This window comes from Fusarium odoratissimum (assembly GCF_000260195.1).
Source record: "Fusarium odoratissimum NRRL 54006 unplaced genomic scaffold supercont1.23, whole genome shotgun sequence".
Classification (NCBI taxonomy): domain Eukaryota; kingdom Fungi; phylum Ascomycota; class Sordariomycetes; order Hypocreales; family Nectriaceae; genus Fusarium; species Fusarium odoratissimum.
Genome location: NW_022158708.1, coordinates 173,885 through 199,468, shown reverse-complemented (window position 1 = coordinate 199,468; position 25,584 = coordinate 173,885). Strand labels below are relative to the sequence as shown.

The following is a 25,584-nucleotide window of genomic DNA, read 5'->3' as shown; positions in this document are numbered from 1 at the left end:
TGGACTCATCCAGACAATAAGAGTAGATGTTGACATATTTTGAGAATAACATTGCCGCGTTTTCATTTTAAATATTGTAGGCAAGGGTTTTCAAGGGTATACGCCCGTAATATTATACATGAAGATTTCTTCAACCAACTCCCAAAGTTTGACAGGAGTTTCATGCTCCCCCAACACCATGCAAATGCGCCAATATTCATAGGCTCTTCTTCAATCATATCGGAGTTAAACGTTCAAGATTTATGATACCCAATGGCAAGCAAACATGAAACGTGACATTATGTCTGAGCCAGTACAATAGCCAACTTAACTGCTCTGTCTATATCCTTTGGTCGTAAGCCTGGCGTGCGACCTAAACAGACTGCCCTGCTTGTCATTTCTATACTTTATTAGTTACTGGCTTCATAACACAAGTTGAAGGAACTCACCTGCTACTAGTCGATTCACGTCCATCGTCACCTTTGTCTTCATCCAACTGGCATCTGGGGCCCAATCTCGAGGAAAGTATGATGAATCCATGAGAGATCCCATCCCTGTACCGAACTGCCCAGGGTTGGTGGCCTCAACTGTTGGCATAATGTTTATGAAGTCAACGCCCATTGCAGGTGCCATGGGAGAAGGTTGTGTCATAGACGTTGTGGTGGTAGCGAGGGTGGTAGGTATCGTGCTTTGCCACATACTCGGTATATCACTTGTGGCATGCTGAGACGGCATGTAAAGCGCCTGGCTTGACGCGGGGGGTTGATGCGTTCCGAAGAAGCTGCTGCTCGTTCCTAAGCCTGAAAGGTCAGGAGTTTCGTCAAACGAGCCCATATCAATCTCGGCATCAATAAAATCCATGTTAGCAGGTATAACGATACCCCGTTGACGTAGATATGTTTCCACCTCATCTGCATCGAAGAAGTCCCCTTCAAATCCCTTGTACATCATTCGCATGCGAGCGTCAATACGATCACCTTTGGTCGTTTCAACATCTGGGTCAAAAGGACCCATTGAAAACCCAGTCATCTCCTGTGGCTTCATATGCTGTGCCAAACCTTGATTTCCTAGCGGTATCGCATTCCCATTGGCACCCGTTGCTGTACTTCCTCCGGCTTCTCCATTATTTGGGAAGAAAGTCCCAGCACCACCCAAGTTTGTGAAAGGATACCTCCAGACAAACATTGACTCCTGGCTCACTCTTGCCAATGTGCTAGATATGCGGCGGATGATAGACTCCCTGGGTTCGAATAGCAGACAAAATCCAAAGACCTCGGCATATCGATGGGGAGGTGGGTTGGCCATCGATGCCAACCTCAGGCCAGCCTCCAAAGTTGCTCTCTGAAGGCGGCGACCAAAGCTCCGTTCTTGGGGCGCATAAGTGGATGGCGAATGAACGTTGGGAAAGGGTGATTGAAGGAAAGGATTTTGCTCGAAACTAACTGTCGTTTGTGTGTCGTAAACCGGGAAACTTGCATTATCTGTAGTTGGCATTGTGATGATTTCGTAAGGCAGGTTCAAGGGAGGCGTAGCCTGTTGCCGTATAGTGGCGTCCGGTCTTTGCGGAGTAGACAGGCTCTTCTCTTGAGAAGTGTTAAAACCAGGTGGGTTCTGTAACATGAATTCACCACTCCCCGAGCCAGAAGTGCTAGAGTCAGAGCCAGATGGGTGCCGTCCTGGGGGCTGTGACACGACTTGCTCTTGTGCTTGCGCAGGGGCTGGAGTATCTTCGATGCCATCGCGGTTCGAGTCATCGGCAGATTTCCTTGTGAGTGAGAGAAACTTGCGGGTTGTATCATTGAGACGTCTTGCAACTTCAGGTGCACCCTCCAGCATTCCCTGTGAAAGAACAAAGTCAAAAAAGTTCATGAACTCTTTGCTCATGTTTTCATTAGCATCTTCAAGATCCTTGACTTTGTCCTCAAGGGTCGTAATGGCAGTATCTTTGCGATTACGATAGGCCCTTTGAGCCAGTCGGATCTGCGTTCGACGACGCTGTGAAAATTGTTAGTCAGAATGAGATCAGGCTGGCTCATCGCATGAACTCACATCTTGAGCCGTCTCATCTCTGGTGTCAAGGCGTGGACGGCCTCTTGATCGCTTCTTACTCCGTTCCTCGTCGTTTTCTTCAGACGCCTTGGATCGCTTCCGCGTTGGCAATGACTCAGGAGCGGTCTGAGGTTCTTCAAGCATGGTGGTTGGTTTTTAAATGAGGGCGTTGTGACCTGAAATGGAGGGTGTATTGAACGATGAAGTCCGTGGATGATAGCCTCAGGGGACACGGTCAATATGAATCATGTGATAATCAGCCGTAGTCACAAATGATTCGAGTTTATGATTTTTTTGATATGTGTCAAGAGTAACTGCCGGGACAACGACTGTGCGACTCCGGTGAAGCCGGATGAAGCTCGGAGCTCCGCCGATTGTGCTCCGTATGCCGGAGTGGGGATATGCGGAGGGTACGGAGCAAAGGCGAGGATGAGACTTGAATGATGGTGGAATGATAGGGGTAGAGATGTGAGATAATGTTGGGGTTGGTGGTGAAGCCGAAAGAGGGCTGTGCATCAGCTAGGATCTCAAATGCCGATCGATGTCTGCTTATCGACTAGCGCCAGAAAAGTGATGATCAATCAAGATAGGTACCACATTGAGGAACAGGAAACCCAGGCTTTGGAATTGCTTGTTGTCTTTTCATAGAGGTGTTTTTCAAGTGCTTGGGTTCAAAATGAAAGTATTTTCAATGTTACACAAGACACTGTTGACCGTTCAACCCTCTCGAAACAATCTATGAGATGCATCTGTACCAGGACATCAATCATGAGAGGGGCTTGGCCATGGCTCAGCCTTAAATGGTTAGTGGGTTCCAGCGGATCGGAGCGACGTTTGACCCACTGAAGAGGCAGTGTCCAAAGCGGGGGATGAATTTGGGCGGGACCAAGAGTTGATATGTAAATGCAAGACAGAGAGAGCAAACCATTGCTTGAACCAACTGTATCCAGTCTAATGCGTGCAGTATGATCAAAGAAAACCAGGATGTATACACTCATCCACTTATGTAGACTATCCATGCACCAGAAATTTGCGTTCAATTGATCCAATTAGCAGCTGTCCAACCCTCAAAGACCCTCCACCGCTTCAGGGTAGTCCTAATGGGTCAGCTTTGTGCTGGACACAACCAGGCCACCAAAATGTCACTGCCTCTTTCGCGACAAGGGCCGAGACTCAACTCCTGCCCACCAACAGACGACTTTATTCTTCTGTCGTTTCACAACCTCTTCATTCATCTTCACGCCAGCATCTTCAGCATATGCGCCTGGCTTGCTCTCTTTGCTCCAGAAAAAACAATTCCGTCAATCATTGTTGACCCTATAACCAATATAGATATCGGGCTTTGTCACTATGGCTCCTGTTTTACTCTGACGGCGCTACCATTTCGCGAACTATCACCGCACCCTCGACGACATCTGCTTTGCCTTCAACGTCCCTCAGCATGGGCGACTGGACCCGGGGATGGACCAGAGTCGGGCAAACAGGTCCGACCCAGCACTATGGTCGTGTATGGGAGGCTGAGCGCGAGCTCCAGGAGCTTACCATCATAGAAAGCTGGAACGATGATGATAGTTGGCCCGGCATGTAAGCTATTCATAGCCGATGAGTTGCGCACACCTTCGATGCTGACATTGGCTGCGCAGAAACAAACCGCTCTTCAATGGCCCCGATGCGAAGCGCTTCGATACAAAACTTGCTAAGCTTGAAGATCTGGGATATGGCGCATTCGGTCGCGTTGAGAAGGTCTCCTACGGGTCTGTCTGTCTTGCGCGTAAGAGGATCCCACGTCGACGCGGGTTTACTATCGACGATTTGCGCAAGGAGAGCTTGACTATGCAGAAACTTGACCATCGCCATGTCGTCAAATTGGTTGCCACATACGCACCTCGAACCCACGAATTATGCCTGCTCATCTGGCCTGCTGCCGTCTGTAATTTGAGCACTCTCCTCGAAGACTTGGAATACTTGCGCATGGGAGAAGGGGACCGTGAGGATATCCTCGAGAGGCTAGATGCTTTAGACATCAAGGATTTGAGCGCTATAGAGCAATCGTCTGAAGACCAGCTTCTCCACTCGACAACAAAATGCCCACTCGAATTCTTACGCAATACAATAGGTTGCGTTGCTCGCGCATTGGCCTATTGCCACCAGAATGATGTGAGGCATCTCGACATCAAGCCATCTAATATCCTGCTCAAGGCAGACCGAGTCTACCTTGCTGATTTTGGCGTCTCGAGAGATGTTAGTGGACAGGATCAAACTATGACAGAGGGAGTACCGGGAACTGAGAGATGGCGAGCACCTGAATTGTATGCCAACGACGGGTCCAGCATGCAGTTGTCAGATATCTACTCACTTGGTTTAGTATTTCTAAATATTGCAACCGTTCTGTATAATGTTCGGTTAGCCGAGTTTGACGAGGCGTTAAGATACCCATCTAGGAATACCCAGGAAGAACAGCTTCGTGAGCGAGAGCAGAAGCTGAATACTCACTTGGAAAAGCTTACCTCTCATGCCTTGGTCACTCCCCCTTTTATGTTTACCTACGAGGGCCAAGAAACAGTTCGTCCCCGGCCAGTTGTCAACCTGATTGCTCGAATGATCACTCCGAACCCCAAAAACCGATTACACGCATACAAAATTGATGATAAACTATCCATGCTCGGAGGAATTCATCAAATTTATCATGGAGAGTGTTGTAAAAGGCCAATATCGTGGGTCGAAGACAAGTGGGATAAAAAGCTCACGGCATTGATGAGCCTTCGGAAAGAAAACGATCGCTTGAAACAAAAGGTTGCCGAGCTCGAAGGACGAGACAGAACATACGAATCTCGATTCCAGCGCGAGGTCGATGAACATAAACAGGCTGTGGTCATGCTTCAAAAGAAGCTCAAAGATATGGAGGATAGGTGTCATACCTTAGAGGCAGATAATGCCAAAAGGAGGAGTAGCACGAGTAAGCCCCCGAGCAAAATGGCGATGCCGCGACCCTATCGAAGCAGCACAACGAATCTTGAATCTGGGCCTGGGCTTGAATCGCCACCAAAATCGAAGTCGACGCCGGTTACGCCAGCGGCAAGGCCAGCCTTTCAGCCATGGTCTCGGTCTTATCAGCGTCTCCCACCAGAGCAGAGGGCCTCACCACTACAACGACAAGCCGTCTCACCGCGACCTCCGAATGACATAACCCCCAGAGGTTCAATTGAATTCCCGACCTCGAGAACACCAAGTTTCACCAATATTTCGGGTTATACTTTGCGCTCGCGCGGATCTGGCTCGAAGCTCCCCTTGCCAGTTACACCGTCTCGAAGTGAAACGCCGAATCTCAACCGTGACCAAAGCCTCACGGATAGCAGCATGTCCTCTTCAGTATTCTCTCGACATAGCATCGAGACAAATCCAACACCTCTGCAAAGCAGCCCAGCCCTGGACCGCAACCCGCTTCCTGTGGACTCTGCAAAAGTACCTCAATGGGGCCAATTGTCCAAGCAGCCTGATCAACCCGATGCGAGAGTGGTGACCCCTGAACCCCGGCCAGCGCCGTCAGAGCCGAGCAGCCCTGCCTTCTCAATACCATTTTCCGCCATGTCATCCCCGAGAACTCTTCGGTCCGACCTCGCAAGCATCGACGGGGATCAGACACGCCGACCATCTGTGCCCTCACTCCAATCGTTAAAGAGCTGGGCTGAAGTAGCAAACGAGGGGAAAAAGACGTTGAAGATGATTACTCGACCACGCGCGCATTCGAATAGGTCTAATAGACAGCTGGAGGCAGAACCTGTCTAAGAACACGTATCCTGACAGAATGACGACATTGATGAATGATTTGGATGTTTAGGGCATACGATTTTGGGAATTTTGTGCATTTCAAGTTATGATCTACACAGCATTTGCAGCCAAAAGTTGAATACAAAGGGTATCATATCCCATCTATATTGTACATGCCTATATTCTTTCCAATTCCACTATAAATGACCGAAACCGGGTATAATTGAAGGTGATTACAGACCCTTTTATTAGCGACCTCTTCGCATGGCCGCAACGTGACTGAAAAATTGAGCATCTTCGTCAGATTCCACCGCCCCTAACAGAGAATTCTCTTTCTTGGCCAGCCCTTGCCTCTTTGCCCAAGAGACACCTCTATCACTGTCGTCCACTATGCCTTCATACTTCTTGGCATATTCACGCTCTAACTTTTGTGTCTTTGCGATCCATTGTTCAGACAAGAACGGGTCTTCAAATGAAGTGTCTCTCGTTCGTTCCATTTCGGTCTGCTTTTGGCGATATTCTGTTAGGATTGTATCCAAAGTCTCCTTTGCTACTTTAGGATCAGTTGGCTCTGCGCCACTCTCCTTTTCTTCCTTGACCAGTGCAAGTTCCTGCTCAATAAGACTGCTCACTGCTTTAGCGCGAGCCGTCCGGTCGTCTGTGATCTTCGTAAGTTTTTGATCCCACCAAGCTTTTGTCAGAGTCGCAGTGAAATGATATGACGCTAATGGTCCATCCTGTACAACTTCATCCGTAAGACCCTCCTCAAGTAGCAATGTGTCCATCATAGCGTCCCAACGATCGCCTAATCGAGCCCTCGGAATGTCCTTTTTGGAAACACTCAAAAGAGTGTTAACAGACCGTCGAAATATGGTTGTCTTTCTACTAACTGCCCGTGAGAACACCCTCGGCTGTGGTTTCTTGATTCGCACGAACGGTAGGAACTCAGCAGTGTTACCAGTAACTGGCGCCTTTCTTTCGCCTACAAATGCAGTTTTTGGAAGAGGGCGGATAGTTGGTTCGTATTTAACAGGCTCATCAGAGGCAGAGACTTTGGTGAAAAGTGGAGGATTGATTCGTTGTTTCGAACGGGGTGGCTTTTTGTAGGAGGGGGATTCTAGACGCGAAAGATTGGCCGTAAAGTTGCGTTTCCGGAGATGTCGAAGGATTTCAGAGTGCTCGGGCGACTTTGTATCTCGTCCTTTCGTTAATAAAGTAAGGAACTGAACAGAACATTAGACCATGTAGACCAAATCTTGTTCAAGCCTCAAACCTTGTATCCTGCAGCCATTGAGTCGTAAAGAAGCCTGAAACTGGTGAGTGGCTTATTCTTGGCGAATCTCTCTCTCACTATTTTTGTCAAAGGGTGTTTCCGTCCACCAGGATGGAGATGATGCGGTAAGGGCACATTGGACGCTGTTTTCAAGAGTGCTCGATAAAGTGCCAATGCCGCGACTCTATGCTGTGAACTGCGCGCCGCGACGAAGTGTTGGCGAATCATGGCGGCTGCGGTTTGTGTGGGTACGTGTACATGGAGACTACCGGTATAATTGAAGCATATTGGTGTTGATGCATGCGATCAGATGTTGGTGAAAGCTTGAACATAGTGGGGGAATTTTACAGGTTAGCGGCTCGATGACTAAGGACTACCCCAGATTTTGAAGATCCATGGGAGTTGAAACGGCTATCACGAAGGGACTATTCCCGATGTATATGAATGTCGAATTTAAAGTATTCAACATTAGAATATGGCAATTTGCAGTCCTCGCTTCGGAACTCATCGTCTCAGCTGGTTTACCCACAGAGAATATGTGTACTTCTTTAAGCTGGTCGTCTAGATCAGAGAAGACTGCGATGCGTACTAGAAGTTGCTAAGATGTCTTGGTATCCCTCGCGTATCGTGTTAGCCAAGGTCATACTCTTATTGATCGGCGATTTATCCCCTCCCAGAACTTGATATGAAAGGCAAGAAGCGACGACATCTGGCAAATAAAGTGCATTCTGTTGTTGATAAACTTGCTCGAAAGCCCTAAGGACAGCTGACAACTTTAGGGAACCATTACGTATGCGGTCTAACGTCGACAAATCCTAGAATAAGGGGCACAAACTCAAATCTGGGTTGGAACCCTGAGTCTAATGGCGATTCAGGTCTTTGGTGTCTTTGACATATATTCAGTCATTAAAGTTTTGCGTTCCTTGTAGTCAGTTTACGAAAGCTAGATGTCACCCATTCAAACAATTCTTGCCACATAATGGCACACATAAGCAGCCTAATACAAGCTAAAGTATGAGTAGGGCTACATTGGCTGACTGGAAGGTTGAGCCGCATGCTATGGACCGTCCTATCAGAACAGCATGATTTGAGCAGCTGACGATGTTTTCAAGCTTGAAATGCAAATCTCAGCTCATGGCTGTCCATCTTTGTCCCGAGGCTCCCGTGAAGATGATCACTAACCCACAGCAGCGAGCTGATCAATATTTTCGTAGTCTCGATAATCAGTACCGAGACATCCGAAACGTCTGGACGGATCGGACAAGTAGAAAGTGCCGATTTCCGAGATGTTGCCCGGCATTGATTGATCTGAGATATGCAGCCGCGCGCTTGAATGATGGATCGGGGCAAGGGAGCCGTTAAAAAATTTGTGATAAATGAGATGATTTTGAGTTTGTGGTGTTTCAGTAAGCTATCATGACCCTGACATTGGATGGTCAGAATGACTGGATGCGGAAAAGTACCTGTACCTTGAGGACGGGAATAGTATTTTCAACGCAAGGGTACAATATTGAGTCGTTGAATCGCATGAACTTGCAATAAAAAGACTATTCTATGTGGGTGAAAAATATCTTGCCGTATAATCGATTTGCTCTAGGCTTCATGACAGCCATCAGCATTCAGAACCATTTTGGATCTCCTTTGCTCCACGAATTTAGCAGCGCGAAAACATGCATACTAGTTACGCTTTTGCTAGTTATTTGATAAAGCCAGGCTTCCGTGTCACCGGTTAGAACCTGGGCTTTATTGATGATCGGCGAAAAGGTGCCAAATCCTGGAAAGGACTGAAAATAGTTTCAGAAACCTTGGACGTTAGGTAGAGGAAAGACTCTCGACAACAATGAGGAATCTCACATCTCAACTATTTTCTTGAGTAAATTATGACCCAAACTCACATAACAGGATATAACATAATGTTTGTGGAGAACGGCCAACACGATTTTGTGGGATAACTGGCAGTTATTGCTGTTACGAGCCGATTGGGCTTCTGGAAGACGCGAGGTGCCAATACTATGAATTAGCGAGTGCTGGAGATGCCAATTTGGCCGAAACAGATGTTTTAATGCTTGAAACATGCTGCTATTTTGTCCAGATGATACTGGGAGATTTGCATGCGAAGATGAGTTTTAGGTGGTGTGAGGCTGAAAAGAATTAACGATAGCTTCAACCAGCACCCCAACAAAAGCGCAATAACACGATAAAGCAGACCATTAAAACAGCGTTTGTAGTTGTTGTCATTTAGCAATTGGTTCGTTTCACTGACAGACAGGCGGTCTAGGATTCTGACTTGGCGATATGTATGTACATGCATGCACGATCTCATCCTTGTCATTGCCTGCATGCGAAAGCTTAGGTCTGATATGGGACTACTCGACCGCCATTGAAGAGATTGATGCGTAGATTGACCTGAACTTGTAACAGAGGGCGTATTTGCGTAGAAGTGTCGGCGCAAAGAAAATGCTGCGATAGGCAACCTTTGCAATGCTGGATGCCCAGTATGGAACTGGGAATGTGTCCATAGAGCCTGTTGAACGCTTGAACTCAGACTGAGGCTCTTACACGGTCGCGGCATCTAAAATGTGCGACGCACCCCGCTCTGTGCCCAAGAAGTTGCCATAAATGTCGATGCTGACCAGTAGCAAGTGATTCCGTAACCCCGCGGAGCAGTTGACTTTTGAGCCGATCCTACGTTGATACTATGGACTGATGGATGTGTCTAAGTCGCGGTTGAGAGCCGTAAAAACTTGTCTTTGACCGCAACACCGCAACCAGAAGAGTGGATCAGCCACTGAGAGTGTCAAGACGTCTGACATCCACCCCATCACTCCCGGGTTTACGGGAGAAAGTTATGCTAAACCGTTATTAGACAGAAAGCAGATGTTGAGGCACGAGGGCAGCCTTAATAACAGGAACAGCACTAAAGTTAGGAGCTCACGAGTCTGAATCATGTTGTTTGCATGTCTCATTAAACTCGATTGGCTTACCAGCCTTTCTCGTGTTCGGGTTGACGTCCATCTATTTCCCAGCTCGGACCAATCTGGTACGGGAGGTGCCGCAGCTTGCATTGACTGAAAGGCCCTGACCATGAGGTAGGCAACCTCACCTCATATGACATTCCAGTGTTGCGAGATATCGACTTGATCCCCTGAGAGCTTGTTTACCAGACTGACTGGGCTGAACTTAGCGGGCAGCGGCATGCATGCATCTCATCAGTCGCATGAGGTTTTTGTAGGATGGATGCATCGGGCGTGTTCATGGCTTAATGACCCGCTCCCCCACCTCACTAATATCAAGGATGAGCTGGAAGGCGCGGGAGAAGGAAGAAGAAAAAGAGAAGAAAAAAATTTATCCCATGCATGCTTTTCAAGGCCAAGGTTGGCTCTAGCACTTGGGGCCACCAACAAGAAAAAAAGGATTAAAGCAAGAGCATGGACTGAGAGAGCAGGGTATCTGCCAGCCTCTTCCCAACAACCGATGAATGTTTCTACTATTTCCTTTCGCCGTCGACTTTATTCGATCTTGATCCCTCGACACTCACAGAAGCTGTCTGGCCCTGCTTCCTCGATCGGAGAGACTAGGATCGCTGCTAGAAAGGAGACCTCGATCTGGTGACGCAGACTTGACTAGCACACGACATCGACGTAATAGGGGAATATAAGTCAAACAAAACAGTAACTGCACTGCGATCATCAGGACTGGTTACTAAAAAAGGAAATATCCTGGGGAACCAGCCAGCTGGTCCAACGCTCAAAGCCCAAAGTACCGGTACACAAACAAAAAGCAAAAACCGCCAGAGACATCTCGAGCCAATAAAGTAGACAGGGACAACGGCAGCCACCAGTAACAGCTTGAGGTCACCACCTGGACTCTAATTAATATCCAACCCGCCGATCCTAGGGCGGCCTCACTCATTCATCTTACCACCCTTTTACTTTCTCTAGCTCCTCCTTTTCTTTTCTCGTTCTGTTTCCCTTTGACTTTCTCTTTTTCTATTTCCCAGCCTCGCAAATAATTCACTTCATCTTTTGGGCCTTTAGCCGCCAGACTCAACACTTTTCGATGCTGCGCATGCACTAATACGTAAGTCGTCCTCGCTTCTTCTATCCCCTGTTTTCGCGTGTCTACGGCATGTTGCTCCCGGCGCCGCTCTTTCTACCCCTGGCCCCTTCTATTGATTAGCGGATGGAGTCTCGCGGCATCGTTGAGCTGTGCCTGAGCGGCTTGACCGCCCTATCCCTGGCTTTGAGGCGGATTCCGTTGATGCCTTCTTGACGGCCATGTCATGACAGTCCAGGCAAGCCACTGCTTACCCCAGCTTGACCCCTGGATCTGCCCATCATCGCGTCTGCTTCTGATATACACCCGAGTATCTTCCACCGCTTCGAGTCCTTGTCTTCTTGACCGTATAATCTTCACCTTACCCATGAGCCCATAACGCCTAACAGCTAGCTTTCCGCCGCTCAACCATTTTCGCTTTTCATCCGTCTTTTACGGTGACCGCTTTATTCAGAGCTGACTTTAATACTTGACAGACCCCACGCGATCAGTTCATACACAGAGTTGCGCGCGGTCTCTTGTAATACCAACTTTCTTCCTATCCACCATACTAAACAGGGCTACACCTCCCCTGACGATATTGGGCCAACCTCTTATCTCTTGACACCTTACCAAACATCTCGTCATCTGCCGGTTCGTGTATTGTCCAAGTGCTGGCTTCCACGGCGGGTCGACCATTTCCGTATCATCCCATCTCGCTCATCCTGGTCTCATCGGACCACATCTTCCCCGGCTTAACATCCCGCCAGATCGGTTACTTTATTGCTCGATCACGCCCTGTGCTTTAGTTGCGTATTCGGCTTTGAAAGCCACTGAAACACATATCATAACTTGGCCTGCTTCACTTCGTGGTCTTTGTATTTGTTTACACTCGCCATCAATCATCACTCAGCCCTATTTGACGACAGAGTCGATCTTCTGTCTAATACCAACGACACCTTTGATTGAGCTGCTGCATGAGCTCGACCCGAACTTGGCTTGGCTATCATGTTCCTGCATGCTGGTGCTAGCCTTCACGGCCACGAGTACTCGACAAATCGACAGACACAAGCGCCCCAAGGAGCGTTGCCCTTCCTCCGATCAGCGCTTCGACGTCGGTCAGATACTGATAAAACAACAAGGCCATTATCAGCAGACGTTACTTCCTTACCACAACTCCGACCAATGTCATACCATGAGAAACTCCCGCCTGCGACTACAGTGACGCCGGTGCGCCGGACTTCTCGCCCCAGGCCCAAGTCTGAGTACATGCCTCGGCGAGATCTCTCTGTTCGCTTTCGTGAACCGGAGACTGATGACGACCTGCCACCGTCAGAGGTTCAGAGCGAAGACGAAGGCTCTGCTGCCTGCTCAGATATAAGTGAGCTAAGTGATTCATCCACAGCACCTCGAAGAAGGAGGAGGAAGCGCACCTTCAGAAAATCTACACAATTTCTTCTTGCACACCCAGCACCTCGACCAGGAGCCAGACAACGCCGCTTGGTTCATCTCCGCCCACGACTGCTCCTTCAATTACAAGAAGTCGGCGAGAAGCGCCCAATACCCGCATTTGATGTAGTACCGTCCAGCCTCATCACGGGCTCTCAGATTGTTCCTCGCATGGCTAAGCGTTGCCCCCACCTGTTCCGTACAAAGCCAGTCCTAGGCATGAACGATCTTCTTATTGTTCGCAGTGAGGACTACGACACGCCAGCATCTCCAGGATCTCTCGATACCGAAGACTCGCTCGACCAAAGGGACGTCGTTGCAGTTATTAGTCCACTTCCCCAAATGGGTGACGAGTCCGCCGAAATCGTGATGGAAGATGGATCGACCTGGGAGTCAAGTTTGATGACCAATGGCTCATATGAGTTCATTGGAGTTGACGAGCGAGGACGAATCAGTACGGCACGATGGGTCAAGAAGACTTCAACGCCAACATCCCCCATGCCTAAGAATACCGGAGAACAAACACCACCACCGAGCCCGTTGCCCGCTGAAGTCAAGTGGACATTTAGTATGATACACCCCGACACAAGACGGCACCCCATCATGGGTTCCCTCATGTCAAATACGCTGGACGTCTTTGACACTTATAATACCATGTCGACCTCAAGCGGTCGCTATCCTCCAACTCGAAACACACCACTAGACTCTAAGCTTGCCAGCGACTGGATCGTCTCGAACCCACCTGAAATTCAGTCACGATTGACGAAAGTGGTCCCAGAAGACATCAAACTTCTGATGGTTGCAACTGCATCTTGGGTAAACCTTAGACAAAGTGGATTGCCAGCATCGGGAATCTGCAGGACACCATCGACGTTACAAAAACGCACACTTAGCAATGGTGGTGGTCCGCAGAGAGCTCAGACGTTCCCTGCTCGCCCAAGCCTTCCCCTTGTTAATCCTTCACATCAATTACCGCATGTCAACACGAGCCCGGCAAGTAGTTCTTTGGACAGTTGCACATCGGACATGCCCGCACGTCGAAGGTCGGTGTCCTACAATGCCGGGTTTGTCAAGCGGTTTGTGACGCCGCGTGTCAGCGAGGATGGAAGACCTCCGCTAGAGACCCTCGATATTAAGTCAGACAGGCCACCGACAAGACGTGTGAGCATTAGTGTGCGGAATTTTGCAGACAAGATTTTCCGCCGGAGAAGCAACTCCCATGCGCAGGCTGAAGATATATATGGACACAAGTTCGAGTATTGATACATCGATAGTGATGATTGTAATATAAATATACCTCGTCCTCAAAAGGACTTATTATCTTCGCGCATGACATATTCCTGGTCTCGCAAAGAACTAATCTTCTCTGAACATGAAACTGGCGCCTCAGTTGGTGAGAACGGACACCTCGAGCCGGAAACACGGCGAAGTGGAGCCTTTCCTCCTCCGGAATAGCACATGTTCACGGAGGACCCTTCCAGATGGTGGGGCCCTTGATAATGCTGATCGGATTGAGAGTATGATTACGATTGGGGAATGCTGGGTCAAAGATCGAGGGGTCTTTAACCGCGAGCTTAATAGGATGTATAGTTCTATTCATCTAACCGCTGTGTAATGTAGCATTTTGTCCTGACTAGTGAATGCTTACAGATGGAGCAGGCAGTAATAGAGAAACGCAATCATAAGAAGTGTGATGGTAAACACCCAAAGCGAGAGCTTCAAGCTGGCTTAGGCAAAGGAAGCTTGCGTGTTTGACGCGGTAAATTCGGACTACTTCGGACCACCGATGGCGGTGCTTTTGGATGTCATGCCTACGAATCAGTTGGCCATTTTTGAGACATGAAGAGTAAGCATGCTGTTCAGGCTGTCTTGCATAATTTCCTATTGGAGCCTTTAGCATTGACGTAGATGACAACGCTGTCCCGCTGCCTTGGGTATCCCGTCTTCGTTTTGACTGGGATAGAAACTGATTGGATGAATGTGTTTGAATAGAAGGGACGAGAATACAAACCGGCTCAGCTTGGTCCATAGTACTCGGGGGAAAGCAGTATCACCATCACACGCTGCGCTTGTGATAGCATTGACGTTTTTCGGGCTGGAATGGGGATAAGAATCACACCAACAAAGTGGAACCAATCAGCCACAAATGCAAGTAGCCGTTACTAAGGACAGCAAGCAAGGTCGAGTAATGGGACAACGGGTTCGAGGTTTCACTCGATGGTCAGCTACAAAATGAAGTGAACAGCTGATCATGGAAAGCCTCAAAACCCAAGCGGGGTGATTCTCTGCGTATTGCCGCTCAACTCCACGGTTATTCCCGTACCGAATCCTTTGAACCCTTTGTGATTTACCTACGACGGGACGGATGGCAATCACTTCTCCATAGTTGCATGCATACAGCGATAAAGGGTATTGATGTGCATACAAAGTCTGAAGAACAGAGAATCAAGGCGATGCGACAGAGTGCAATGCAACATTGAGATCAAAGAAAACACGCTATAGGTCAAAGTGAAGACCCTGAATTTAATTAAGCTCACCTAGGTAGGCTTCACTGATTACGATCCATATTTCGCACATGCTCCTGATCGACTGTCCCGTCGGTTTTAAATCCCCTTCTTTTCTCTGGGGCTGATGCGCGTACTGGCCCCGGAAAAGTGGAACCTGTAGCTCTGAGTATGCGTAAGTTAGATGTGTCCGCCAGGCCAGGCTACTGCTGCTGCATCATCCATCACCATTTACGGTCGCCCAGCCCGCTTCTTAATCCTTCAACTCCTCCCACTTTTACTTTTGCCTTTGCATATATTGCTTAACTCTGAAAGTATCCTCAAGTCCAGGTCGCCACGTCCTGCATATTGATTGTACATATCGACGTCGACTTCAGAATAAGCTCAATGCCCACCACCCGTTCTTCGCCGCCCCGCCTTGCGATTCAATAAACGTCCCGCCTGAGCTGTTGCGCTGAGCCCAGCTGAGCTGAGCCGCCCGCTCTTGGCTGCCCGGCGGTATTCGAGTGAATCGCATCATTTATTGATCACTGCATTATTTACCCTCGCATCTATCTGCCCGCCATGGATGAGAACATTGGTCCTCGCCCCTCGGGTTCTCACGGTTCTATGCCGCCTACAACTGCATCTAACCTACTAGCAAACTTCCTCCCATATGAGCCCATCTCACGATCCACGTCCCCGGGTATTCCTTACCTCAAGACCGATGAAGACGACAAGAAACGATATCGGCCCCGAACCTTTGCATACTTCTCGCAGCTCCCATTCGAAGTCGAAGAAGAAGCTCAACGCGATGCTGCTCTGCAGGGTATCCTCAAACAGCTATACATTGCTATCAGAGCGGAAGACTTCTCCCCAGGAGCTCTCCATTGGACGAAAGAGCTCCAGGGATGGCTCAACCTCAAGTTTGAAATGACGAGAGAACAGAGAGCAAAGCTAGCTAAACTTTATTATTCCCTTGCATTGGCTCCCGGCCTAGATGCAACCGCCTCGGACCGCTTCTTGCGCATGGTCCTCACTCTAACGAGGTACGTGTGCTGACAACATTTCGATGACATTAATTCACATCTTGTAGGAAGAATCATTATTTGAAGCCAGGGGAAGATCTTGTTCTTGAATGGAGGCCATTGTGGAACGAAATCAAAGCATGGATTCTCCCCTCAGAAGTCCCAGCGCACCAGAGCAACCGCAAGCGTTCCGCTAAACAGCTGCTCAAGCTGTGCACACATGCCCATACGTACTTCGATCCTTCCGAACGTCGAGCGATGCTGGAGGAGTTCTTGCCATTCTTCAGTGTTAATGAGCTGCCAAACGCCTACATCGTAGCAGGTGTTTTGAATGCTTTGCTGCCAAGTCACCCCGCTCCCATCAACGAACCTCAGTCTCAACCAGCCGATATCTTCCCCACGCTCTTCCACTTGTGGTCCATCATCAATCGATCGAAGGCATTCGATATCTTCTTCATTGACCTGCTGTCTCGTATTGCTCGAGACCACATAGCCTGCTCCTATGTCCCATTTGGAAGCCATGGCATCTTTTCAAAGGACCAATCCGACCTCATTTTCACAGCCATTCTCAGGCTCACACAAATCCCCGTGGGTCAAGCCAATTCTCCGTATACTCCTCTGGACTATCTTTCTGGGGCAGGCATCTATGTTGAGAAAGATAAGAAGAAGTATCCAGTGGCCTATATGATATCCCGCTTGATCGTGAGCTCTTTGTCTCCGGCTTGCCTGAAGGAAGATGATTCTATCATCTCACACTTGGAAGGCCTTATGGAGTCTATCGATACTTTCTTTCACCCCTCTAACCAAGGCTCATGGACCACCATGCTTGGTCAGTTGACCCTCTACCTCACTGAGGCGTTCGTCTCCCGATGGAATCGCGAGCAGAGCGGTGAGCTGGATCTCCCCGAAGATCGTAAAATCAACGATGCCTTGAAAAAGCGTTTTGTGATGGCACTCAAAGAAGTGACATTCATGGGTCTTTTCTCCAAAAGCAGCCGCGTGTCTTACTATTACTACAGCGCCTTGCAAGGACTTGCATATCTCGAACCGGACCTGGTTTTGCCCGGTGCATTGCAGCGTTTCTACCCTAGTCTTCAGGGACTTGTGGAGGTACACAGAACCACCTCAAGTCTGAATGGATTACAGATGATTGCCAACATCATGTCCAAGCATAAAGGTTATAGGTGTCACATCACAGCTCTTTTGGCTCTGGCTCTCCCAGGTATCGATGCCAATGATCTCAACAAGACCCAATATACGCTCAACTTCATTCAAAGTGTCGCGTATAGCATTCCTATGGTACCATTGGTTAAGGAAGGAAGCCACATCCATGATACAACACTAGCCATGGAGTGGGTCCAAGGCCAGATGGATCGCATGGAGCGCGAAGGTCAGAATGTAAAGTTTGACTATAAAAACGAACTCAGTGACGAAGACGAGGCCAGTATTTTGAGATCGTCGACCACTGGCTTTGGCGAGTTCATCCTGACACTTCTCGGGAAAGTGTTCACTCTCCTCGAGAATTTGCCTGACGCAAACCAAGTCCGTGGCGGAACCCCTGAAGACAATGTCATCAACGCTTTGCCGGCTGCATTGTCGCCCCTGTTCGCATCGTTGTCACCGGAACTTTTCGACATGGCTCTGGAGAAGGTGGCAACGTTTGTTTCAAGCCATGTGGTCCATCAAGCACGAGATGCAATGGCATGGATCTTGAATGCGCTCTGCAAGGTCAACCCAGAGAAAACTCTCAAGGTCTTCATTCCCATGCTTGTTGTCAATATCCGCAACGAGATTGACTATAACAACGCCGCGTCCGACCGAAGTAGTGGAACAGACTATTTGCCCCGAGATCGAGCATTGGTGTGGTATGTCAGCATGCTTGCCATGGCAGTTGTTCATGTCGGAAGTGAGGTTTTAAAATACAAAGATGAGCTCCTGGGCATCGCGGAATACATGCAAGAGAAATGTCGTGGTCTGCCCACTATTCTGGTCTCCAATTACATCCATCATCTCTTGCTCAACTTGACGCACACCTATCCCATCGATCACGCTCTGTACGAGCCCGAGGTCATCGAACGTGGTCTCGATGTTGATGATTGGGGAAAGACAACTGCCCCAGCCGATCTCAGCATTCGGTGGCACCAGCCCTCTCCTGCCGAGATCGAATTTGCCGTTGAACTCTTTGCTTCCCAAACAAAGTCTGCGAAAGATCAACTGGAATCGCTCATGAGCGACAACCCACCAGTGAGCCGCACTGGCAAGAACAAGGAGTGGTCAGATGAGGTTTCTCGGCTTATGCAGCAAATCCGCCTGGTCACGTCAGGCATGGCCACCATGTTCGACCCTGAGCGTGCTGCGGGTATCATGACCGGAAATACAGAGGAAGACCATGATGTGGCTCGGGAAGATGATGACGAAATGATGATTGATGAAGACCCTCTTGCTGAGGTTGCTGAGGACGAAGAACTCCGACCTCAGTTCCGCTACAAGGCAGGCTATGCCCTCAAATCCAGTGACCCTGCTTATAGCAGAATCCACGATCTACGAGAAGAATTAGGTCATCTACTGACCAAAACACACTCTTTCCTTAACGAGAACCAGGAAGATGATGTGAATTCGTTCACCGCCCTGTACGCTGCCTATCGTACCTGGATTACTGATGTTGGCATTGAGCGCTCTGCTCATCCCCTAGAGAGGCACGTTCGACTATACAAATCTGACATCGCCGCCTTCAAGATCAAAGGCTTGAGGAAAGTCTATCCTCGACCTCTTCTCATCAAACGTGCCGAGGCGTATCAGCTTTTGCGACGTAAACATAACGCCTCATCGCGGCAGAAGAGCGAGCTTGACAAACGGCTGCTGCTTGATCTTGCCGAATCGAGTCTTTCGCTTTATGCTGATGTACGACGAGTTGCACAGAGCGCTCAGGACTCATCGTTGAAGTCACTTATTGGCAGCAAGCCGTTGGTGATTCCTGTTATTCTTGAGCGTCTCAGGAAAGCACTTGAAACGAACGACCATGACCGAATCAAGGGAGGCATGTACACTCTATTGTTCACGTCTCTTTTGAGAACTCTCCTCAAGGATTGGCGCTTCGCCCCTGAAGCCATGCGATTGTATATCGAGACTGCAGGTATTGATAAGCCTTCCATTCAAAACCTGGGCTCGTCAGCGTTATACACTCTAATTGACTTCGGCAAGCCCTTTGAGCGCATGATTATCATTAATGATGAAATTGTGGATACAATCAAACCTGCTGCTGATGTCGCTGCAGCCATTGATAGTCGCCATCAATTTATCCTGCAACGTAGAACAAGAGTCGAGAAGTCCAAGTCTACACTGGGCTTGGAATTGACAGAGCGTGCCAAGGGTGCTCATTGGAAGATCGCTACGCGATGTGCAATTTTTGCCACCAACCTGTGCCTGCGATTCCATACCTTAGCGCCCCCTGAGTTTATCGATCTCGTTGCTCAGGGCACAAATGACCCTCATCCCGGGCTTCGTGGCTACTATCTGAGCGCTTTTACATCGGTCTTTACAGCTGTTGATATGCGAGCCGTTTATGGCCATGATTATCGCAATTATCTTCTTGAAGAGGAAGTTGGAGACCGAAACCGCATCCAAGTTACTGTCGAAAAAGGTGACGCCGAATTTACTCACAATTTCCTCGAGGCTTTCAAGCAGCCCGAAGGGGCTGAGTATATGGTGGACGCTGATCACCCTGGCTGGCTAGTATGGGGCAAGAAGTTCACAGCCTACCGAGCGAAGCCGCTCCCTTTCAATGCATACGATGATGTTGAAACTGCTGTGCGAGATCAGATGGGCCGGATCTTGAATCGCGAGTGGCTATCCCAGTGCTTTGACTATCTGAAGCAAGAACCGCGAGACGCGTCGACCGATAGATTCCGCATGAGCAATGTCTACTTATTGATGCACGTTTTTGACCTGATGCACTACGGCAAAACATTGGTCACTCTGGATGATGTCAAGGAGCTGGTAAAGGAGGTCTTTGGTGATGGCAACGACAAGCATCAGCATCGAGCGACCTCGGAAATCATGGGCGCTTTGCTCGCGGGCTCCAGTGATGATCCCCCCGAAATCCGAAACCGCGTTTGGGAGTATGCTGCGCCGTTCATGCTGAACATTTTTGCGGACGACCTGACACCCGATAACTTGCAATACTGGCTCACTTGTCTACACCTCGTTCTTGACTCCAAGGACCCACGCCGATCGCACGAGATTGTGGATACTCTCAGAGCATTCCGACTTGATATGACATCAAACGCGGCTTTCAAAGAATCATCAAAGGTTCAACTTCTGGAGTTCATTGTTGCGGATGGTGGTTGGCACTTCCGACATGACCAACCAATTCTTGATGACTTCCTCGCCCACATTGATCATCCCTACAAGGCGGTACGAGAGGCTATTGGTCGCGTGTTATCAGTCATCTATAAGACTCGATACCACGAGTCATTCGAGAATGTCAGCAAGCTGTTAGAACAAAACAAGGCTGCTTCGCCAACCGGTATCAGGCCTTACCAACCAACGGAAGAGTTCTCGGCCACTATCAAAGACGTCTTCCAACGACTCGAGAAATGGCGACACGAGAGAACACCTGGTCAGCAGACCCCCAGTTCTTATACCTCGGGTTCCAAAACCGTGCTTATGTGGCTCGATTGTACACTATCATCCCACGAGTGTACTCAGCTCGTGCCTTTCTTCCCCACCCCCTTCATGGAAGAATTACTACACATGATGGATGTCAAGGAAGACCCGGAGCTTATGAGACTTGCGTATCACGTATACCGTCATTTGCCCAATATTCCTTTCCGAGATGGCGAGGACACAGAATTTATCGATGCACTCATCCGCATTGGAAAGACGTCGAGCAGCTGGCACCAGCGGCTTCGAGCCCTGGTCAATATGCAGGTCATCTATTTTAGACGTATTTTCCTCACACGAGGCGCTCAAAGAGAAGCACTCTTCACCGCCGTGTCTGACATGCTGGGCGATACACAGCTTGAGGTGCGTTCCTGTGCATCTACTACGCTCGCAGGCATGATACGCTGCTCCCCCCGCCGTATCCGTGACCCTACGATTGCACGTCTCAAGGCCCGCTTTGAAGATGAACTGGAACGCAATCCCATGCCGAAGCGAAACCGCCATCTTGCTGGGACAGATACCCCAGTCGACATTCATAAGCAAATCACAAGACGTCATGCTGCAATCCTTGGGCTGGGCGCATTAATCGAGGCATTTCCTTATGCAACCCCTCCACCTGAATGGATGCCTGAGGTACTAGCAATGCTGGCGCGCAAGGCTGCTGCTGATCCTGGAGTTGTTGGTAAAGCGACAAAGACAATTCTCAGCGAATTCAAAAAGACGAGACAGGATAGTTGGACAGTCGATCAAAAGGTATATCCCCTTCCAATGATTACAGAGGAAATCATTACTAACAAGTGCCCAGTACTTTACTTCAGAACAACTGGAGGACCTTGAGGGAGTACTCTGGAAGAGCTACTTTGCCTGAGGACATCGTCTTATGAGGGGAGACTGGGCTCAACCTCAGCCTCAGACTCCACGGATGACAAAAAAAGCTGAACAAGTGCCAGGCTACACGGGCTGTGTACGTTTAATATGGATAAGCATTGAATGATAAAGGCGAAATGGATAGAGCTTGTATATGATGCCACAGGTTCGGGAGTGCGGGAAAGACTTGCAGGCCCCTTGATTGAGGTATTGATACCATCTCTGGCATTGCAATAGAAGATGTCCTTGACTATGGGTCAAAGGATGTGCATCGGAACGGATACATCATACCAGAGTCTATTAGTTGCAGTGCCCTATAAGGTGTTGGTCTTGTTATGAGAAAACAGTGAAAGATCAAACACGATCGTAGCAAATTGAAGTGTATAAATGACGTGGCTGAAGCAAAGGTGTACAGCTATATTTAAGTAAGACCTAACACCGCACCCTAGTACTGAGGCCCAGGACCATGGGTCATATTCCATGCTCTGTCTTTTACTAAGAAGCCTGATGAGGCGTTTCTGTTCTAGTTAGTGTTTTGGCCTAATAATTGAATAATACCCTGGGCTTAGGTGATGGGAGATGGAGGTGACCAGGTACCTTTATTGAGGTTCCATTGGCTAAGCGCTTAGGCCTGTGACATGGAGCCGAAGTGAGACTAGCGCGTTGCCAGTCGCTGCAGTCACTCAAATGCAGCGAACCAGCGCTTGCGCAGGCTGACTCTGTGCCTGATCTTCCCTTATTATAGCGAGGTCGGGGACTTTGGGGTCAGCCTTCAGCCTTGATTAAGGCAAGGGCACTGCCCCCCAGACTTTGTAACTTGTAACAAGCAACAACAAATTCATGTTGGTTGATTGATCGATTACATGAAACTGCCGACTTTGTTTCCAACCAGCAGAAGTCTGAGCTGAGTGAGAGCTGAGCGTTTATCTAAGAATATCTACTTGATTCCCCGTCAACCAACAGCTCCCTCCCTCACGAGACAAAGACGGACCCAAGCCGTACCTTGGCGAAACCACATTACTGACACAGGCCATTGTCCCCGCCCACCGTTGGCTACCTAATGGCTCTGGCTTGTGAGCCGCGCTTTATCGAGATTGGAGTCATTCACCGCAAACAGCTACGGCTCGTCTAAGAGAGCCGTGAATGACTGCGCCTCTGCTGCCTCTGACGCTTCCTTTGTTACCTCTCAACTTAGCCAATCTTACAGGCTTTGGCTATTTGCTTCTCCAACATAAATGGGCGCGCTCTGCTCAAGAACAGAGCCGGTGGAAGGAGCTCAGGACGATTACGATCAGCACCATAGGAAGGATCATTCACATACCGATTTCATGACTCGTCTATCAAAACGCGCAAAGATTTCTCGGATGGGAGAGCCAGCTTTAGATGATGCCGCGGCTGCGCGGAATCACATCCAGGCCCATGATGCTGAGATCACGGCACGAGGTGTTCTTATCGAAAAGGCAGACGTCACTGATACCGTGACGCAAGAGCCTGGAGTCGTTGGGGAGTACTTCAAGTTGCGACAACAGATGGTAGCGCGAGAGAAGGCTCTGGATTTTGACCATGGATGTCGCATGCGCAGCACTCCTGAAGAGAGACGAGCAGATGCCATCATTCAAAGGTTGAGGAGTGAGGATGGGGAAAATGTATATGCTCAAGCCGCACCACGAACAGGTTATGGTGGCCAGCAACACCCTCGTTTTCCTGGAGATCATTTTCTATCGAACAAGCATCTCATCGATCAAACGTCCTTATTCCGCGTAGCGCAGCATATGCCTAAGGGCGGCCACTTGCACATTCATTTCAACGCCTGTCTTGCTCCCCAAGTCCTGCTCAATCTTGCAAAGGAGATGGACCGGATGTTTATCACCAGCGATATACCCCTTGTTTCGGACAACGATTTTATTAATTTCGATCGATGCGAAATCCAATTTTCTCTATTGAGCCCAGAGAAGGAAACACCTGGTGACTTGTTTTCACAGACATATCAACCTCGGCAGACGATGCGGTTCAGAGATTTTCTTGACAGGTTCCCTGGATATTACGCAACAGATTCAACCAATGTTGATGAGTGGCTATTCGAGAAACTTATGTTCCACGAGGAGGAGGCGCATAATCATTTGCAGACTGCATCTGGGTACGTTCACGATCTGTACCTTTTGTATGCAGACACTAACGTAGCAAAGGGCTTGGGAAAAGTTCAATGGTCGGACACGTATGATGAAGGGTCTCTTCAACTATGCGACAGCATACCGAAGGTACACCCGGTTATGTCTGGAGGATTTCATGAAAGACAACATCAGCTATGCTGAAATTCGGCCCAACTTCATGACCAGCAACCAACTTTGGAGCGATGACGGCACTCAACTCATCGACAACAAAGGCATCATGGAACTGATAATCGAAGAGGTCATAAACTTCCAGACCGACATGAAAAAGCAAGGAAAGTTCTTTGGTGGTCTGAAAGTCATTTACTGTACACCTCGATCATTTGCGCCAGCGCAGATCGATGCTGCTCTCACAGAGTGTCTGAAGTTTAAACAGATGTGGCCTGAGTGGATTGCAGGTAAGAGAACACATTCCCTTAGAAGTTATCTCCTAACAACAGTGTAGGTTTCGACCTTGTTGGTGAAGAGTCCAAAGGGCGCCCCATCAAGGACTTCATCCCCGAGCTTCTGAAGTTCCAGGAGGATTGCGACAGAGACGGCGTTGAAATTCCATTTCTCTTTCACTGTGGCGAGACCCTAGATATGGGAACCGATACAGATGGCAACCTTGTTGATGCGCTCCTGTTGAAATCGAAGAGAATCGGGCACGGTTTTGCGCTAGCGAAGCACCCCTATGTGATGCAACATATGAAGGAGCGCGGTGTTTGCCTCGAGCTCTGTCCCATCTCAAATGAGATCTTGGGACTCACGCCTCGTGTCAGCGGTCACACAATGTATCAGCTTCTTGCCAACAATGTGCATTGCACGGTCAGCTCGGACAATGGTACACTATTTAGGTAAGGTGCTTCCGACAGAACATGTAACAAATATTGCTAACGTAGCTTAACAGATCCTCTCTATCTCATGATTTTTACCAAGTATTGGTTGGTAAGGCTGACATGGGCCTTTTTGGATGGAAGCAATTGGCGTTGTGGAGTTTGGAGCACGCTTGTCTATCAGAGTCTGAATACAACCGCGTATTCAGCGGCTGGGAGCAGAAGTGGAAAGAGTTTATCAAGTGGATGATTGAAGAATATGACGAGCAGCCGAAGGTTGTCTGATGATATGGCTCGGCGGGGCAATGGTTTTTTACGAAGCGAGTGAGCTACTCATGATTAACGTGGCGGTTGATTTGTTGACAAGTTCGGAGTTTGGTGAATGGTAAGAGGGCGATGGCCACTGTGGTTTACTTACTTGCAGCGGCGTTTAGGATGGCTTTTTTGACACTACCGACGATAGATGAATGATCTGGAGGACCATAGAGACAGCTTTGAGAACCAGAGGAGGACGAAGAAATGTTAGTATCGAACGACTAATTATCTAACTCTCTTGCATAATTCGTCAACCCTTTTGGGTGTAGGGGTGGTACGACACAGGACACCTACGAAATATTGATTCAGTTCATCCATTGGATCAATCGTAATCACACAGCCCTGTTACACAGAGCTATTCGTCCTGATCTGCTGGCTGTTGGTTGTTGGGTTACGTTCTTGGCGGCGGCTGTAGGGTACTTTATGAGACTTAGACACACTCTCAGCAATTCCCTCTGTGCTTTGAATCCAACGTAGAAACGAAGCCTATCTGAATTCAATCATATAGGTCTAATCCATAGAGTCAAAACTGATATTTTTATCCAAAATGTATACTGGTTAAATGCGCACACTTATTGTATCCCTGGCTCAGCTGAGACGTGGGGAGGGAAAGCTCGGGAGCGGGTGCAGCCGCCATGGCGCAGCGGTTCAGAGATCGATCCACTCATTAACCGTTTATGTCAAGAGGGCTGA

The 25,584-nt window shown here is 48.8% G+C and overlaps 6 protein-coding genes across 7 annotated transcripts; 4 read left to right on the top strand and 2 right to left on the bottom strand.

The window, feature by feature from the left end:
- Nucleotides 1-4: 4 nt before the first annotated feature.
- FOIG_11791 (uncharacterized protein) lies at nucleotides 5-2,577 on the bottom strand. Of its 2 annotated transcripts, XM_031212379.1 has the most exons (3): nucleotides 2,029-2,577; nucleotides 429-1,974; nucleotides 5-379 (listed from the first exon to the last, which is right to left on the bottom strand). In XM_031212379.1, exons 1-3 carry the CDS (start codon nucleotides 2,170-2,172, stop codon nucleotides 279-281), a joined length of 1,791 nt encoding a protein of 596 aa, XP_031057773.1. In that variant the 5' UTR covers nucleotides 2,173-2,577; the 3' UTR covers nucleotides 5-278. The 2 variants fall into 2 exon arrangements, with proteins under 2 accessions (XP_031057773.1, XP_031057774.1); XM_031212380.1 differs by lacking the exon at nucleotides 2,029-2,577 and having other exon boundaries at nucleotides 429-2,009.
- A 398-nt stretch (nucleotides 2,578-2,975) lies between these two features.
- On the top strand, nucleotides 2,976-7,386 carry FOIG_11790 (serine/threonine protein kinase). The gene is made up of 2 exons (XM_031212378.1): nucleotides 2,976-3,612; nucleotides 3,672-7,386. Exons 1-2 carry the CDS (start codon nucleotides 3,470-3,472, stop codon nucleotides 5,812-5,814), a joined length of 2,286 nt encoding a protein of 761 aa, XP_031057772.1. The 5' UTR covers nucleotides 2,976-3,469; the 3' UTR covers nucleotides 5,815-7,386.
- FOIG_11789 (uncharacterized protein) lies at nucleotides 2,990-7,528 on the bottom strand. The gene is made up of 2 exons (XM_031212377.1): nucleotides 7,070-7,528; nucleotides 2,990-7,019 (listed from the first exon to the last, which is right to left on the bottom strand). The coding sequence occupies exons 1-2, from the start codon at nucleotides 7,295-7,297 to the stop codon at nucleotides 6,045-6,047; spliced, it is 1,203 nt and encodes a 400-aa protein (XP_031057771.1). The 5' UTR covers nucleotides 7,298-7,528; the 3' UTR covers nucleotides 2,990-6,044.
- A 2,932-nt stretch (nucleotides 7,529-10,460) lies between these two features.
- FOIG_11788 (uncharacterized protein) lies at nucleotides 10,461-13,907 on the top strand. Its single transcript, XM_031212376.1, has 2 exons — nucleotides 10,461-11,149; nucleotides 11,602-13,907. The coding sequence occupies exon 2, from the start codon at nucleotides 12,113-12,115 to the stop codon at nucleotides 13,814-13,816; it is 1,704 nt and encodes a 567-aa protein (XP_031057770.1). The 5' UTR covers nucleotides 10,461-11,149; nucleotides 11,602-12,112; the 3' UTR covers nucleotides 13,817-13,907.
- Nucleotides 13,908-15,186: 1,279 nt separating this feature from the next.
- FOIG_11787 (proteasome activator subunit 4) lies at nucleotides 15,187-22,124 on the top strand. Its single transcript, XM_031212375.1, has 3 exons — nucleotides 15,187-16,085; nucleotides 16,133-21,479; nucleotides 21,532-22,124. Exons 1-3 carry the CDS (start codon nucleotides 15,622-15,624, stop codon nucleotides 21,592-21,594), a joined length of 5,874 nt encoding a protein of 1,957 aa, XP_031057769.1. The 5' UTR covers nucleotides 15,187-15,621; the 3' UTR covers nucleotides 21,595-22,124.
- Nucleotides 22,125-22,336: 212 nt separating this feature from the next.
- On the top strand, nucleotides 22,337-25,325 carry FOIG_11786 (uncharacterized protein). The gene is made up of 4 exons (XM_031212374.1): nucleotides 22,337-23,730; nucleotides 23,780-24,159; nucleotides 24,207-24,597; nucleotides 24,651-25,325. Exons 1-4 carry the CDS (start codon nucleotides 22,829-22,831, stop codon nucleotides 24,859-24,861), a joined length of 1,884 nt encoding a protein of 627 aa, XP_031057768.1. The 5' UTR covers nucleotides 22,337-22,828; the 3' UTR covers nucleotides 24,862-25,325.
- The last annotated feature ends 259 nt before the right edge of the window (nucleotides 25,326-25,584 follow it).

What these genes read in the sequence shown, in the direction of transcription:
- FOIG_11791 (XM_031212379.1), bottom strand. Translation starts at nt 2,172, where the DNA reads ATGCTTGAAGAACCTCAGACCGCTCCTGAGTCATTGCCAACGCGGAAG. An exon ending in GAGATGAGACGGCTCAAGAT is followed by an intron (nt 1,975 to 2,028) that starts GTGAGTTCATGC and finishes CAATTTTCACAG; the next exon opens with CGTCGTCGAACGCAGATCCG. An exon ending in CGTGAATCGACTAGTAGCAG is followed by an intron (nt 380 to 428) that starts GTGAGTTCCTTC and finishes AATAAAGTATAG; the next exon opens with AAATGACAAGCAGGGCAGTC.
- FOIG_11790 (XM_031212378.1), top strand. Translation starts at nt 3,470, where the DNA reads ATGGGCGACTGGACCCGGGGATGGACCAGAGTCGGGCAAACAGGTCCG. An exon ending in GATGATAGTTGGCCCGGCAT is followed by an intron (nt 3,613 to 3,671) that starts GTAAGCTATTCA and finishes TTGGCTGCGCAG; the next exon opens with AAACAAACCGCTCTTCAATG.
- FOIG_11789 (XM_031212377.1), bottom strand. Translation starts at nt 7,297, where the DNA reads ATGATTCGCCAACACTTCGTCGCGGCGCGCAGTTCACAGCATAGAGTC. An exon ending in CAATGGCTGCAGGATACAAG is followed by an intron (nt 7,020 to 7,069) that starts GTTTGAGGCTTG and finishes TGTTCTGTTCAG; the next exon opens with TTCCTTACTTTATTAACGAA.
- FOIG_11788 (XM_031212376.1), top strand. Translation starts at nt 12,113, where the DNA reads ATGTTCCTGCATGCTGGTGCTAGCCTTCACGGCCACGAGTACTCGACA.
- FOIG_11787 (XM_031212375.1), top strand. Translation starts at nt 15,622, where the DNA reads ATGGATGAGAACATTGGTCCTCGCCCCTCGGGTTCTCACGGTTCTATG. An exon ending in ATGGTCCTCACTCTAACGAG is followed by an intron (nt 16,086 to 16,132) that starts GTACGTGTGCTG and finishes CACATCTTGTAG; the next exon opens with GAAGAATCATTATTTGAAGC. An exon ending in GTTGGACAGTCGATCAAAAG is followed by an intron (nt 21,480 to 21,531) that starts GTATATCCCCTT and finishes ACAAGTGCCCAG; the next exon opens with TACTTTACTTCAGAACAACT.
- FOIG_11786 (XM_031212374.1), top strand. Translation starts at nt 22,829, where the DNA reads ATGGGCGCGCTCTGCTCAAGAACAGAGCCGGTGGAAGGAGCTCAGGAC. An exon ending in GTGGCCTGAGTGGATTGCAG is followed by an intron (nt 24,160 to 24,206) that starts GTAAGAGAACAC and finishes ACAACAGTGTAG; the next exon opens with GTTTCGACCTTGTTGGTGAA. An exon ending in GACAATGGTACACTATTTAG is followed by an intron (nt 24,598 to 24,650) that starts GTAAGGTGCTTC and finishes GTAGCTTAACAG; the next exon opens with ATCCTCTCTATCTCATGATT.